Genomic DNA, 13,155 nt, shown 5'->3' with positions numbered 1-13,155 from the left:
TAAGTGTATATTAGATATATCCACTTCTCTCCATTTCTTCGGCCATTAATTTTGTTAAGACTCTCATTATAGCTTACCTGGATTATTCAAATACTTCATAACTGCTTTTTCTACCTTCACACTCATGCTTTGTTTTCATCCATTCTTCACACTCCAGAATCATCCCTGTAAAATGTCAATCCTATATCATCCCTCTGAAGCTCTCTCCTGCCTTAGGCTAAAACCCACTCTCTAGTTTGACTTAAGCAGTTTTTCTCATCTGGCCCTGCCCACCTGTCAATCCTCATCTCCAGCCACTCCCCCTGGCACCTGAGGTGCTGTCATACTGAAGGAGCTGCAGTTCCAGAATGTCTAGGAGTGGTCCTGAGGTGTTACCGTGTTTCCATGCCTTCTCATACCCTTCTCCCTTTGTCTGAAACACTGTTCCCACCTTGGTCTATTCCTCCACTCTTAGGCATTTTTATCTAGCTAACTCCTACTCCCAGTCATACTCATAGCAAGCTAACTCCTGCCCAGGCTCAGTTCAGATATCCCCTCCACTGGAAGGCCTTCCATGATGTGCGGCTCCCACAAAACTTCATTTTCAGCCAGGCGCAGTGGCTCATGTCTGTAACCCCTTTTGGCACTTTGGGAGGCCAAGGCAGGCAAATCACTTGAGGTCAGGAGTTCGAGACCAGTCTGGCCAACATGGTGAAACCCCGTCTCTACTAAAAATACAAAAATTAGCTGGGTGTGGTGGTGCCCTCCTGTAATCCCAGCTGCTTGGGAGGCTGAAGCAGGAGAATGGTTTGAACCCAGGAGCCAGGGCTTCCAGTGAGCCATTGCACTCCAGGCTGGGTGACAGAGCGAGACTCCATCTCAAAAAAAAAAAAAACCAACTTCATTTCCTCCTCCCATTGCATCATTGCATTGATCACCTTGTCTATTTTTCTCCCTGGTCAGCCTCAGACACTAAAAGGTAAACATTGTGAGGGTAGACAATGTGTCTTATTCACCTTTGCTCTCAGTCAATGGCATAGTAGCTAGCTATTCAAAAATTGTTTAAATAAATTAACAGCCAAAGTGTGAACAATGACTTCTAATGCCTTTTTTTTTTTTTTTTTTTTTTCTGATTTCAGTCCAAGTGTCTACCTGGTAGCTTCTTTCCTCTTCGTCCTGATGCTGCTCTTCTTCACTATTCTTGTTTTGAGCTACTTCCGGTACATGAGGATTTACAGACGATATATTTATGAACCACTTCACAAACCTCAAAGAAAGCATAAGAAGAATTAGGAAAACTGAAATTTTGTTTATTACGGATATATGCTTATAGAGAAACAGTGTGTTATATCGTTATATTGAGAGTGTGTGTTTGACCAAGAAATACTAAATATAAGCTCATAGTAGGCATCACCAAATTCAAGATCTGAAAAATATTCTTGAACTATCTCCAAAATAGAAATGTTTTCATATATATTGTTATTAAATTAATCCTTTATGTGTTTGCCTTCATTTTAAAGGTACTCTGTGACTCCCACATGGCATGAAAAAATGAACTAAATTTGACTGTTACAATCCTTGGTAAGAATGAAAGTGAATTTTTGAAAATATATCTATGTGTCAAGTATCATTTTGCATGAAACTTTTCACATGAAACCTTATATGACTGTAGTTAATTTATATATAAAGGATTTAATAAAGGTGTGTGGATTTAAATAACCTGCCCTAAACAGATTTTTTCTACTGGTAAATTCACAGATGAAATGTAAAATATATTAAAAATGAGCAGCTGATGTTCTAAATTTTATTTCATTTTATTTTATTTTATTTGAGACAGGGTCTTGCTGTGTTGCCCAGGCTGGTCTTGAACTCCTGGGCTCAAGTGATCCTCCAGCCTTTCATGAGATTACAGGCGTGAGCCTGTAAAATTTGGAGCTGCCCCTAAATTTTAATTCTAAGTTTTAAATTTTGACTTTGATGCTCAAAATAAGCTTCTTAATTTGTCCAAATATTACCACAGCCTTCTAAATAATTAGTATTTGGATGTATCAGTCCGGGTTCAACCAGAGAAGCAGAACCAGAGGGAGGGGTGGGTGGGTGAGTGTGCGTGGGTGCATGTGTGTGTTGTGTGCGCGTGCGTGCGCTTACTCTCCTCTAAAGAGATTTGTTTTAAAAGAATTGGATTGTGTGATTGTGGAGGCTGGCTAAACAAGTCTGAAATCCACAGTGCAGGCAATCAAGAATGGAAGATCACAAGCAAGATGAAATTCCACGGGCATTGATCAAAGCTGTTGTCCACAAAGAATTTCTCATTTTACCAAAATCAAGAATATGACAGAGATACCTGCTGTTCATCGCTGTTTTGAAAGTTCTGACATCACAGGAGAAAAATAAAATAAACAGTACAAATGCTGGGAAAAAAGAGACAAAATCCTCTCTTTAAATAATATTATGTGCTAAGAAAGTCCAAAATTCACAACAAGTTTTACCAGAATAAGAGAATTTGATGGCTCTATACTAGACAAATATTTACAAATCAATACTTTCTCTATAACAGTTACAATCTGTTAGCAATAGAAATTATTCATTGCAGTGACAAATTATATAAATTTAATATGAGAAGAACATGACCTATATGAAGAAAACTTTAAAATATTTAATGAAAGAGGTGAAACAAGATCTGAAACTAGATAGGGGGAGAAAAGACAAACTACCCAATAGAAAATGAGCAAAGTTGCAGTCATCTCACAAAACAGCATATCCAAACAGCCAATAAACATATTTAAAACAACTATTTTTTTAGTGTTTATTATATGCCAGCAACTTTTCTAATAACCAAACCTCCTCAATAACCCTATGAAACAAGAACTATTATTATCCCATTATAGAGATGATGAGGAAACTGGCACATAGAGGGTAAATAAATCTACTAAGCTCATATCATTGGTAAGTGATGAAACTGGAATTCAAACTCAGGCAGACTGGCTTCAAAATCAGGTAATTATCCGCTAAGGAAGCTCCACCTTGGCTGGCAGTCGGAAAGATACAAACCAAAGTCACGGTGTGGCAGCATTTTTCACCTGATGGCAAAAACTCCAAAGGGTGATAATACTTGAGAAGGAATGGGGGTCAGGGATGGGAAGGAAATTATCTTGCAGTTCTGAAGGAAATGTAAATCGCTGTAGTTTTTTTTAAGCAATCTGGCAAAATCTGTTAAAATTAAAAATACAGACTCTCTTGGACCCAGCAACCCCACTGTTAGGAATCGTTCCACACAGTGGGATGGGGAGGACCAATATATCAGGATATGTGTATATGTGTGGGTGTAGATGGATGGATGAATAGATAGAGATGCTATACATATAGATAGATACAGATATATAGAGAGATGGCATCATTAGTTACTGTGGCAAAACTCTAGAAAGAGAATTAACACCTACCAACAGGTGAACAGGGAGTGGTTGAATAAATGTTTGGTTGTACGTTGACCACATAGTCTGTGCTAAGTGACTTAGAAGGTTTTTAACAAGGTTTTGTTAAATGAGAAAAGCAAGATACAGGGAAGCATTATAGTCTGAGCCTATTTTTATGCAAACAAAATAAATGTTGTGTGATTGAGAACATGGAGGAAAGCATGGCATTGATATGGAAGCGGGGCAGAGAAGTGCTGGGTAGAGAAAGGCGGGTCCCTGGCTAGGGATCCACCCTCGGGCCTGGCCTGTGCCCACGGACCTAGGTGAGGATAGGCACTCCTGCCTTCACACCCAAGTGTTGCATTTCCCAAGAACACCCTGGCCTGCCACGACCCCATCCTGTGCCTGTAAAAACCCCAAGACCCTAGTGGGCAGAGACAACAAGCAGCTGGACGTCGAGAGGAACACACATCAGCGAAAGAACACACAGGCGGCTGGACATCGAGAGAAGCACATGGGATGGAGAGCACAGCCGGCAGGCCACTGACCAGCGGAACCACGCGGAGTTTGGGAGTTTGGCGGGGACGGTGGGAGGACAGCCTGGCTGCCAAGTGCCCGACTCCAGGGGAAAACATCTCCCTTCTGGCTCCCCCATCTGCTGAGAGCTATTTCCACTCAATAAAACCTTACATTCATTCTTCAATCAAGCCCACGTGTGATCTGATTCTTCAGGTACACCAAGGCAAGAAACCCAGGATACAGAAAGCTTCTGTCCTTGCAATAAGGCAGGGGCCTCATTGAGCTGATCATGGACAGCTAAACTGAACGAACACCCTGTAACACACACCCACTGGGGCTTCGGCTGTAAACATTCGCCCTTAGACACTGCCGGGGGTCGGAGCCCCACAACCTGCCTGTCTGCATGCTCCCCCAGAGGTGTGAGCAGCAGAGAACCAAAGAAGCAAGCCACACGCCCATCGCATGCCCTGCGAGGGGGATAAGGGAACCTTCCCCATTTCAGCAGTATACATACCACTTTGTTTACATTGTGTGTGCAGGCATGCACGTGTGTGTACACGACAGGGGGCGTGGGGCTGTATCAAGAGACAGAGAGAGAAACAAGGCCCTCCAAACTGGGGTGAAAGGGGAACAATAGACAAGCAGCCTGGAAAATGTTATTTCTATGTAAACCAATATGTATGCACATAAAGACAAATGAAGTCACCAAACTTCAAATGATGTAATTGTTTGAGGAAAATATTTTTTAATTGACATAATAATTGTCCATATTTATGGGGTACATAGTGCTGGTTTTATACATACAAAGTATAGTGACCAGATCAGGTAGTTCGCACATCCATTATCTCAAACGTTTGTCCTTTCTTTGTGTTGGGAACGTTCAATATCCTCCTTCTACCTATTTGAAACTCTGTATCATTATTAACTAATGGTCATCCTACAGTGCTATAGAATAAGAGAACTTCTTCCTTTTATGTAGCTGTAATTTGTATCCTTTAACACAGGGGTCCCCAACCCCCACCAGAGCATTACCACCTGAGCTCCAACTCCTGTCGGATCAGTGGCATTAGATTCTCGTAGGAGTGTGAACCCTATTGTGAACGGCACGTGCAAGGGATGGAGGTTCCAAACTCCACACGAGAATCTGATGCCTGATGATCTGTGAAGGAACAGTTTCATCCTGAAACCATTCCCGCTCCCCACCTTCCCCACGCCCCGTCCATGGAAAACTTGTCTTCCACAAAACCAGTCACTGGTGCCAAAAAGGTTGGGGACCGCTGCTTTAACAAATCTCTCCCTGTGCTTCCCTTCCCCCTAACAAAATGATGTAATTTTAGATGCTATTTGCTTTCTTCCTACTTCCCACCACGTTGTACTTAAATGTTTTAATTAATCATAAAAAGTAAAGCTGCTCTTACTGTGAGCAAAGAGCTGGGAAATGAAGAAGTGGAGGCAAGTACAGACAACTTTTTCAAGAAGTTCCCCCACCTCACTTTTTTTTTTTTTTTTTTTTTTTTTTTTTTTTTTTTTTGATAAGGAGCAAAGAAATGGCAGGCACCTGCACACAAGGAGGTCAGGAAGATGTTACTGAATATGGGTGGAAATAATCAAGTAGCTAGGAGAAGCTGATGATACAGGAGGAAAGAGGTAATCGCTGGATCAAAATCCTCGAGTCAGCAAGAGAGAATTAGAACTTGTGCTGAAAACTAAGAATTGAATATTTCGTGAAAGTTCATTACTCACGAGCTCTGGCTTCCCTCCTCTCACAGTGGTAGGCAGGCTCGCAGGAAGATCAGTGGTCCCTGGAGGCCATGAGATTGTCCCTTAAGTCTCCCACTGCAGGAGTGTAATTGACCCAGAGCATCAGCTGCTGCCCTCTGAAACTCATCACCACATTTGCACCAAGCCCACGGCCCCTCAGGCTGCTCCCCACCTGTGACGGAGTACAGTGAGGAAACTAAGGAAGACCCAGTGCTGGTAGACATAGGACTCTTATCAGCCCGGCTCAAGGACTCCCGAAGGCGTTACCAAACCTTCCTTAGATTGCACAGCAGTTTAGGCAACTCTATCCAATCTCAATCTGCACCATCTCTCTCCCGCGCGCTCTCTCTGTCTGGGAAGTCAACTTCCACAGCTCCCTATTTCCTTTCACACAAGTATTTCCCTTAATGAAATCCTTGCACATTGAATCCCACATTAGTAACTGTTTCTCAGAGGACCTGGATTAGCACAAGTCATAAGTGAGCGGTCTGAGAAATGAGGCAGTCAGATGGTAATTTGGGACTGGCTCATCCAGCACCCAGAAGGCAGAGAGGAAGCCATCCTAAGGGATATGTGGTCAGTGGTAGTCCTTGGCTCTAGGTGGTGGTTCAGTTTTTAATGTTTTCATTGATAGTGACCTGAGAAAACGTCCTGGTGGAGGGGAAAGCTATGGCAGGTGCAATGGTAAAGGGATTTGAAAAACATGGGGATCACAAAGACAGTGATTGAGTCATACTAATGACTAATGACTCCAGAAAGTGGAGACCGAGAGCCATAGCAGCTACTGGGGATAAGAATAAAAAGCAGTGTCCCTTATAAAGAGGTCATCATCACCAATAGTAAAAAGGCAGACACAATTGAACACTAAGCTGAAGACCTGGGAGTCACAGGGCTCCAGAAATGTTTGCACACAGCTACTTTAGGTCTGTTACTGGGCGGTTGAGGCCCTGGTAGAGAAAACTTTTGATCCTAAACACTAGGACAGGAAAATCTGGATGGATGCCTCTGAAGGTGTTGAGCTCTACAACCTCCACCCCTCCCACCCACCTCTGGGCATGCAGAGATGGCCCACTGCTCCCTATCAAGGGTTAGCCCTTTTGCTGTGCTACAAGATGCTGCAGAAGCCTCGGCCTCACAGGGCAACAGGTGCCCCCCACCTACAAGGCTGTTGGTTAATATCTACAATAGTAACAAACAAGAATGAAAGAAGAGGCTGAGGGACATTGCCCCAATAAAAAGTCATGGTCCCTTGCCCAGTCCCGAGACCCAGAGTACATTTTCAGACCCAGAACCCATTGACTGAAGAGGCGGCCAGGTTCCCAGGAAGAAGGATCCTGCAACACTGTGGCAAGTATTATATATACTGTGACAATTCCCCCAGAGACCTGTGGCTGCTTACTCAGGTGACTTTCCTGGGGAAAGAGGAATAAGCAGACATTTTGAGGACTATTACACACAGGTCTCAGTTGACATTAATACCCAGAGACCCAAAGTGTCATCAAGCCTCCCCTTTAGAGTGAGGGCCTATGAGAGCCACAGTGGCTCCACCCACCCAGGGGCCTTTCCCAGTCTCCAAAGTACATCCTTAGAATTATATTATATACTCGGCCATGGGAGTAACACCCACATCCAGGCCCTTGGTTTGTGAAGCAGGAGCAATCAGAGTGGGAAAGGCCAAACAGAAACCTCTGAAACTGGCCCCTACACGAATCCCGGCAAAGTGAGAAAACTGTTATTCTGGGGGGTTGCAGGGAGAGGCAGATATTGTTACCATCATTAAAGACCTAAAAGATGCAGGGTTGGTGGTCCCTGTTGTATCTTTGTTTAATCGCCAGTCTGCAGAAAACAGATGGATCCTGGAGAATGACTATTGACTCCCACAGACTCAACCAGGTAGTAGCACCAGTTGCAGCTGGTGTGCCAGATATGGTGTCACTGCTAGGGCAGATTCATCAGACCTTGGGTATACAGCATGCAACTATTGACTCTGCAAATCTGTTCTTTTCCATCCCAGTGAGAAAAGAGGATGAGAAACAGTTCACATCAACAACAATATTCAGTGGTCTACCTATTCTATGGAATTTCTAAGTAGATATCCTCATTTAGATAACAAACTAGCAAAACAAGTTCATGTCTGGTCCGATCATGGTAGATAGAACAGATGCCATGGTAGACTAGATGCCTGGGTGCCATGTTGTTGTGGGCTTCAGGTTATGTTGTACCCATTAAGAATGGAAAAGGCACTAGGGAAGCTGACTGCCCAAGTTTCCACAAGGATGACCTCCATCTTGTCACCAATAGGGGATCATGTTCTTGGAGACAAGGGAGGCACAGAATTGAGAAGTGAGCTATGTTGAACCCTTACCACCTATCTAGGGAAAGTTATTTGCCTTGCCTGAAATATAACCTCCAGATATAGACTAGCAAAGCATTATCAAAAACCTAGCCAATCACATTTCACTTTCATTTGAACAACCTGGTACAATTACCAATGGCTTCAAAAGTCAAGTATATCAATTCCAATTATGCATAACTTCATAACTAAGGACATCTAAGACAAAGAGCACCATTGTCCCCTGAATTGTCTAACTAGGCTACCTTCTCAGGGACCTGGTCATTTTGAAGTGGAAAATAAACAGTTTCAAGATCTACTGGAGAATTCATATGCCCATCTTCTAGCACTGGACTGTATATCCAAATCTTGCAGTAAGTGTAGTCAACCAATAACAACTGATCTAACAGAGGATGGGGCATGGGGAGCAGGGTGAAGGGAGCTGAGAATGACCTCTCAAATATTTCTCATGGTGGAGCAGAGAGGAAACCAGCAGGGGTCTGGAACACATAAGCCATTCTTCACTCTGGCTACCACCTCAGTGGAGTTGACAGAGTTTTATATAGCCATCTGTGGTAGCCAGCTTCCAGGATGGGCTCCAGTGATCCCTGTATTCACACCCTTGTGTAGTATCACCTCATATTGCTCCAGAGTTGGTCAGTATGATCAACAGAATATAGCAAAAGTAATGGTAGGTCACTTCTGAGACCAGGTTATAAAACACTGCAGCTTTCTTGTTGATCACTCTCCCATTCTGGTTTTGGATCAATTGCTCTGGGAAGAACAGCTACCATGTCATATGTAGCCTTATAGACAGGCCCATGTGGTGATAAACTAAAGCCTCCTGCCAGCTGCTATGTCAGTGAGCTTGGAAGCAGATCCTCAGGCCCCAGTCAAGTCATCAGATGACTGCAGCTCCACCAGAGACTCAGAGCCAGAAACACCCACCTTAACCGTCCTCGGCTTCCTGACCTTCAGAAACTATGTTTTAAGCTGCTACGTTTTGGGGTAATTTGGAACAGAACAATAAATAAAACACAGACTCAGTCATCTCTACAACACAGAGAGCAATAAGCTTTAAAATTAATTTTCCTTTATAATGGTTTGGGCAGCTTAGATCTCCCCCCAGGTTACCTAAGAAATAGTGATTTTCTATGCTTTGCTTTCTGTTGCCAGGGCCTTTCTATCTAGGAAGGTATATTGGCCGGAAACTGGAAGGCAGGAGGAGGAGGGACTTCCTGTTTTCTACCTTCCGGTCAGCAGGAACGTAGGCAGGCTTCTTCATCTAGCAGCAGTAGCGCTTGATTTCAGCAGCGGTGGATAATTCCTAGCTCGAAGCTTTTTAAACTTTCCAGGGCCGATGTCATTGTGCCCCTTCAGAAATACCAGAGACCAGCAGTTCTCCTCTTCAGGGTCTGCAATTCCAGCTTAATAAGGCTCTCCTACAAGCTTCAAAAATCTTTCAATTCTGACCTCTTTATTCTCCCAGACCTAAGTGTCCTAGCTGTTTCTAGCTTTCTGACAGCTCGGTGTTCCCTTTTTGTTTCAGCCCTCTAATACCCAATTTACAATTCTGTATACTAAATTCTCTTTGTTCATCCGTTTCCTGACAACCACCTCAAATAAGTCTGCGTGTTATGTTCTACTACGGTCTCCTTCAATTTAAATTATAAAATTATGAGTCAATATTTATATTCTATTGTATATTATGTAATAGAATAATTATATTCTATATATAAGAATTTATATTATATATTTTATTATAGGATATATGTAAGTATATATATTCTTTTCTTCCACTGGATTATAAGCTTCATGAGGGTAGGGTCATGTCTGTTCTATCATAGTGAATTAGTGATACAGATATATAATACATATTATATATAAATAAAATATAATATATAATGCAGATTATATATTATAATATGTAATATAAGAGTATTATTATATAAGTATAATATATTTTTGGCTGGGCACAGTGACTCACACCTGTAATCCCAGCACTGTTGGAGGCTGAGGCAGGGGGATCACCTGAGGTCGGGAGTTCGAGACTAGCCTGACCAACATGGAGAAACCCGGTCTCTACTAAAAATACAAAAAAAATTAGCCGGGCGTGGTGGCAGGCGCCTGTAATCCCAGCTACTTGGGAGGCTGAGGCAGGAGAATCGCTTGAACCCGAGAGGCGGAGGTTGTGGTGAGCCAAGATTGCACCACTGCACTCCAGCCTGGGCAACAAGAGTGAAACTCCATCTCAAAAAAAAAAAAGAATATATTTTTATATTATGTTTATTTTATATATATATAAGAATATAGATATTATTCTCTGTGTTTCACTGGATTGTAAGCTTCATGAGGGTAGGATCATGTCTGTTCTATCACAGGTGAATTAGGGACGCAGAGGCGACACATCAAAGGTACTCATTTAACACTTGTTCAATGAATGAAGGATGGATGATTCATTATTGATGGATCAATACCTGAATTACATGAGCAGTATAACTCATTCTATCATTAGATGATGAATTCTATTTTGTACCTGATAAATTCAAAGTAACCATGGGCCATCCTGTGTGGTACGGCAGAATCTCAGCTCCCCAGAGATGTTCACATCCTAATCTCCAGAATCTGTGGCTGTTGCCTTTCATGGGAAGAAAGGACTTACCAGGTGTGATTAAGGATCTTGAGATGGAGCGAGAATCCTCAGTTATCAGGTGGGCCCAATGTAATCACAAGGCTCTTCATAAGTAAGAAGAAGAAACAAGGGAGTCAGAGAAGACACGATGATGGAAATGGCTTGCAGGGGTGGGCACTGGAGTGACGGGGCCATGAGCCATCAGCCGAGGAATGAGGGCAGCCTCTAGAACCTGGGAAAGCAAGGAAGTAGATTGTCCCCTAGAGTCTCCAGAAGGAACAGCCCTTGATGTTAACCCAGGGAGACCCATTTTGGACTTCTGATCTCTAGAACTATAAGAATATAAGTTTGTGTTATTTTAAACCACTAAGTTTGTGGCAATTTGCAGCCAAGGGAAACCAGTACATCCTGGTAGAGAAGTCCAAGAGGCTGTAGGTTATACTGGCCTAGCACTCTGGAGAGAGAAGAGCACTGAAGATGGAGACATGCAGCTCTTCAGGATACATGCAACAGTTACAGCTGAGAGTGGATGAGATCACAAAGGGCAAAGGGAGTGTGTACAGTAAGTTAAAGTGAATCTGTGGTTTCAGCCCTCAGGGGACTGCAGCCAGGACTAAATAAGGTGAAAATGCATAGTGCCTTTTCCCCACCTTTCACAGGAAAAGGGACTTAGCAGATGTGATTACGTAGTTTGTGTAATTGCTTAAGGTGGGGAGGAACACCATGGTAGGAAAGAGAAGCAAGGCAGCTGATACACCAAAAACAGGTTTTAAAACTTTGTCAACAGCCTTCCAGAGGACAGTCAAACAATGATGTGCACAGCATTTACTGTCCCCCAACACTACCTGACAAACCACATTTTCCAAGTTTACTTATTTCCTCTATTTTACATCACCTTCTGTCTCTCCAAACTCCCTACACCGCTCTCCTCACGTCTCACTCTTTGATGACATTCTTGCCTCGTAATTCATTGAGAAAATCAAAGTAAATCAGGAACAAACACCCTCATTTCCTACACTCCCGTATTTCTAACCTGCCTACCTGTCTCCTTGCCTTCTATGCCATAACTGTGCACCTGCATCTGCCTTCTATGCCATCACTATGGATGAAGCATCCCCCCTACGAAACGGCAACCCTTAACTTGTGTCCTGGATCCCTCTCCCTTCTTTGCCCTTGCAAATCTTTCCCTCTCCTATATCAATTTTTCTTTCTTTACATGCAAGTATGCCTTCCATCTTCAAAACGCCCTCCATTGACCACACAGCCTTATCCAGCTGTTGCCCCCAGGTTTGTCTCTCTTTTGTCACCTTACATTTGCTTCTCAAACTGTTAAAGCAGTTATTTAAATCTCACTCCTCCCAGAGACCGCTCACGTCAAAGCTACCAGTGATCTCTATATTGCTGAATCCAATAGTCTTGACATCAATGTTATCATGTTCTTTCTGATTTTCCTCCTGCCTCCGTGCTTCCTCTTCATCCTTTACTTGACCTCTACATGGTGAAGGGTGGGTCCTAGAGCTCTGTTCTTGGCCCACTTCTTTTTAGCTACACATATTCCTAGGTCATCCAACCAAGCCCCAAGTCTATAATGGCCATGACTCCAGTTTATTCAAATGTCTACTACTTGGCAGTCATTGATGTCTAAAAGGCATCTCCAACTTAGCATGACCAAACCATAACTCTTGATTTCCCTCCCCCCAGCCTGCTCCTCCCCAAAATGTTTCACATCTTATAAATGCCAGGACTGTCCACTCAGTTGCCCAAGTCAAAAATCTAGAAGTTATTCTTGAATCCTCTCTCCCTAACCAACTCAACATCTAACCCATTAGCAAGTTCCACAGACTTTACTCCAAAATATTTAAACTCTAATTATTTCAGTCTCCACCACTATCAGCAACAACGAAGCCACTTTCTGGCATGCGCTTCTGGAACAGCATCCAATTGGTGGACTCAATTAACTTTCGCCACATAACCACCCCCAAAACTTTGTGACTGAAAACATTATTTCTCACATTCTGTGGGTTGGCTGGGCAGTTCATCCGATCAGTGTGGTTGTGGCCACGGAAGGATAGTCTGGGAGAGCTTCACATGTTCGCAGTTGGTTGGTTGTCAGCTGGATGTGGGCCATGACTTGACCATGTGTCCCTCGTCATCCATCAGGCTAGCCCACACTCTTTCCTAAGATGGTGGTCACAGGACTCCCAAGTTCAGCAAGAGGGCAAGCCCCAACTTACAAGTGTTTTTTAAGCCTCTGCTTGCATGATGTTAATGTCCCATGTCCAAAGCAAGTCACAGTCCAGTGCAGTCAGTGGGGGGAGACACCACCAAAGAGTATAATTTGGGAGACTGGAAATAATTTGTGGCTATTTTTACAATCTGCCACACTCATCTCCTTATTTCCACCTCCTTTGCCTCTCTGAAATTCATTTTCCACACAGCAACCCAAGTAATCATTTTTAAACACACGCACACTCATTTCACTCCCTGGTCCAAACTTATGGCTTCGTTTAAAATACAAC

The 13,155-nt window shown here is 43.1% G+C and overlaps 1 protein-coding gene across 8 annotated transcripts in view; it reads left to right on the top strand.

Annotated features, from left to right (window-relative positions):
- The window catches only part of CATSPERE (catsper channel auxiliary subunit epsilon), a 193,760-nt gene extending 190,994 nt beyond the window's left edge, over positions 1-2,766 (top strand). For 4 of the 8 annotated variants that reach the window (XM_054550087.2, XM_024252662.3, XM_054550057.2 and 1 more), the window contains one exon: positions 1,119-1,695. In XM_054550087.2, coding sequence (XP_054406062.1) covers positions 1,119-1,272 — 154 coding nt within the window. In that variant the 3' untranslated portion in view covers positions 1,273-1,695. Of the gene's footprint in view, positions 1-1,118; positions 1,696-2,206 lie in introns of those variants that run through there. The other 4 variants (XM_054550090.2, XM_054550070.2, XM_054550079.2 and 1 more) reach the window with 3 other exon arrangements.
- Positions 2,767-13,155: the final 10,389 nt, after the last annotated feature.

This window comes from Pongo abelii, chromosome 1, assembly GCF_028885655.2.
Source record: "Pongo abelii isolate AG06213 chromosome 1, NHGRI_mPonAbe1-v2.0_pri, whole genome shotgun sequence".
NCBI lineage: Eukaryota > Metazoa > Chordata > Mammalia > Primates > Hominidae > Pongo > Pongo abelii.
The sequence above is the reverse complement of the archived record's forward strand: the minus strand, read 5'-3'. Positions and strand labels throughout refer to the sequence as shown.